Here is a 2,816-nt window from a genome sequence, read left to right on the forward strand (position 1 = left end):
ACTGCACATGGGGTCTAGTTTTAGTTCTCAAATCTTCTCCGCTTGATCTTCGCTGCACATCGTCAAGTCTTCGCTGCTCTAACGGTACCAGTCTTCTTCGTCCGCTTGATCAGCAAGCAATAATGCTCCACTTGCACGAAAAGGAAGAACACCTCGTGTGCTGGCTACGGACATAATTATGTTGAGGTGGACAGCGACTGCATCAGCAGTCAAATAAAAAACAAAATGATGAATTTGTCTGAATGTTCTCTCCCGTGCTGCACAACAGGAGTTCAGTTCAGTAAACAACCTACTCCATAAGAAACCTTGAGGTCAAGGACGCGACTAACGAAATAACCACTTCACACAAAGCTAAATTGAATACGACGTGGTCACCCGCAACGTGCGTGTGCAGTTCTAATATATTGCTAGCATCGGTCGTCCTCTTTCTGACGTGAAAAATACGCGTCACAGAGGACGTCAGGGGATGACACACTGGTTCGTGAGGAAATTGGTCGATGCGTCCGTCAGTCAAGTCAATGGGAGAGGGGAACACGACACGAGGGCGAACGATCACGGACCTGCATCAATCAATCTCCTCGCAGCGTCCTCGGCGTCCTCACACAAAATTCTCGGTTCCTCCCACGTTGCAAGGTGCCTATACAAGGGAGTAGCGACGCCTGGTGCAGTGTTGCTGAGGCCATGGACGACGGCTCGTCATGCCCGACCGACAGCGCCGGGCTTCTCCCGCTCATCGCCGGCTCCCCGACGGTCCGGTCGATGATCCTCCCTCATTGATGATCTCCATGAATATTTTTGTAACTGCACTTGCTGATCACTGCGTTCTTGAACGCTGAGCAGGCTGAGGGTCTCGAAGAGAAGCTGAGGCGAGTGCGCGAGGAGAACCGGCGGCTGGCCAGCACGCTCGGCGCCATACTCGCCGGTCGCCCCGACCTGCGTGCTCTGGCGAGGGCTCCAGCGTCAGCCGTCACCACCGCTTGGGCGCCGAGCGGCTCTGCCTCCAATGCAGCGAGGGAGGAGGCCGCCGGCGTGACGGTGGAGCCGCGGCCCAAGGTCAGGACGGTCTGCGCGCGCGCGGAGCCGGCCGACACCGACGCCAACCTTGTGAGTCGAACATCCTGCGACAACGCATTGGCATTCCCATCACGCACTCCTTGTTGATTATCACGAGCCATGCATGACATGAACGGTGCTTTCTTTGCTGCTTGCTACTCGCGCAGGGCGTCAAGGACGGGTACCAGTGGAGGAAGTATGGGCAGAAGGTGACGCGCGACAACCCGCACCCCAGATCCTACTTCCGCTGCGCATTTGCACCATCTTGCCCCGTGAAGAAGAAGGTATCCATCCATGTGTTCTAAATAGTCATCTCCTGTTCTACCCCATGCTACCTATGTTCGCACCCATGATCAGGTACTCTGAGATTTTGCTGAATTTTGATCTGCATAGGTGCAGAGAGACGCGGAGGACAGGTCAAAGCTAGTGGCGACCTACGAGGGCGAGCACAACCACGCTAAATCCCCGGAGCGAGAATTCGTCGGCAACGAGTCCACAGGGTACGCGAGGTCACAGCCGTGCTCGGTCTCCATTAACCCGTCCGGCCGGACGATCAGGCTAGAAGACATGACGAACCATGGGTCAGGATCGAGGCTGGACCTGGAGACTATCCAGAGGGAGGTTGTTACGCCTGAATTTCAGAATCTTCTGTTGGAGAAGATGGTGAATTCTCTCAAGAATGATGCAGATTTCATGCATGCTCTAACAAATGCGGTGGCTGAGAGAATACTGGAAAATTTTCCAGCCCGGCTAAGTTAATGTGCCCAAGTATTTAGGTGTGGACAGAAATGTCGGCACAATGGTGGTTTCTTATGGTATAATTTGCGCGTTTGCTATTTCTTGTCAGCTGAAACTTTGTAAGCATCAGTCAATTTGAGCACAGTGGAGTCAGGAGAGCCGATCTGATGCCGAGATGGCCATAGTGTCGCGGGTGCAGGCAAGGATGAGGGTTGGCCGGTGCGGGTGGGGGCCTATTGCATTTTCGTCGCCGCTCGGATTGGATAGTCCGATGAACTCGAGCCAACAATGTCGCAACAGCTATGTTGGTGGCGAGCGCTCGGCCGCGTCACGAGCGAGGACTTGCCAGAACCTCGCCGGAGGTAGAGACGACGCGGTTTTCCGACGTATGCTAGGTGATTGAATTTGTGAGTACTGTTTGAGGTCTCAGAAGCATAAGATTTTTCAGCCTTGAACCAACATATCCTACAATCTTGGGTCAAGGCCTTAAGCATGTTGCATGTTCTTAGGGAATAATTTGCGCCAAACCTTCTCACATGTGGTCTTCATGGAAAACCGCTTGCAGTACAAAAATATCTAGGTAGCTCTTATTATAAACTGACTGCAAAAACCATTTTGCATGTTTCATCTATTGCATGTTTCGTCCAGTTTACTCATGCAAAAATTTGGAAGAGAGCATAACGTTTTAGCATATTTGGAGACCCCCTATTATTATGAGAACTCATGCATTGAGACCACATAACTAATTCATATTTCACTTTTTATAAATTCATTTGTGTGTATGTTAGGTGTTGAAAACTGAATTAATGATTAGGTGGTAGTCCAAACTAGGCCTCATTGTTCTTTGTTTTAGACATGTGAAAATGTAGAGTGTGTCTTGTTTAAGTTGTAAGATGATATCTGCTACCATGAATATAATGAAAGTGCAAGCCTCAAAGCATGCATAAACCAACGGTAGATCTATGAGTGGTATTACTCACATAATATATCTTTTTGAAAGTTGTCAAACTTGCACGTCCATATAC

At 50.4% G+C, this 2,816-nt stretch overlaps 1 protein-coding gene across 1 annotated transcript; it reads left to right on the plus strand.

Annotated features, from left to right (window-relative positions):
* The first annotated feature begins 655 nt into the window (after nucleotides 1–655).
* Nucleotides 656–1,970, plus strand: LOC125556125 (WRKY transcription factor WRKY62-like). The gene is made up of 4 exons (XM_048718911.1): nucleotides 656–750; nucleotides 841–1,104; nucleotides 1,221–1,337; nucleotides 1,447–1,970. Exons 1-4 carry the CDS (start codon nucleotides 682–684, stop codon nucleotides 1,810–1,812), a joined length of 816 nt encoding a protein of 271 aa, XP_048574868.1. The 5' UTR covers nucleotides 656–681; the 3' UTR covers nucleotides 1,813–1,970.
* The last annotated feature ends 846 nt before the right edge of the window (nucleotides 1,971–2,816 follow it).

The sequence above is a fragment of the Triticum urartu genome, chromosome 5 (genome assembly GCF_003073215.2).
Source record: "Triticum urartu cultivar G1812 chromosome 5, Tu2.1, whole genome shotgun sequence".
In the NCBI taxonomy this organism is placed as follows: domain Eukaryota; kingdom Viridiplantae; phylum Streptophyta; class Magnoliopsida; order Poales; family Poaceae; genus Triticum; species Triticum urartu.

Coding starts and splice junctions, on each gene's coding strand:
- LOC125556125 (XM_048718911.1), top strand. CDS start 682: ATGGACGACGGCTCGTCATGCCCGACCGACAGCGCCGGGCTTCTCCCG. Junction 751..840: donor TCATCGCCGGCTCCCCGACG/GTCCGGTCGATG, acceptor AACGCTGAGCAG/GCTGAGGGTCTCGAAGAGAA. Junction 1,105..1,220: donor CCGACACCGACGCCAACCTT/GTGAGTCGAACA, acceptor CTACTCGCGCAG/GGCGTCAAGGACGGGTACCA.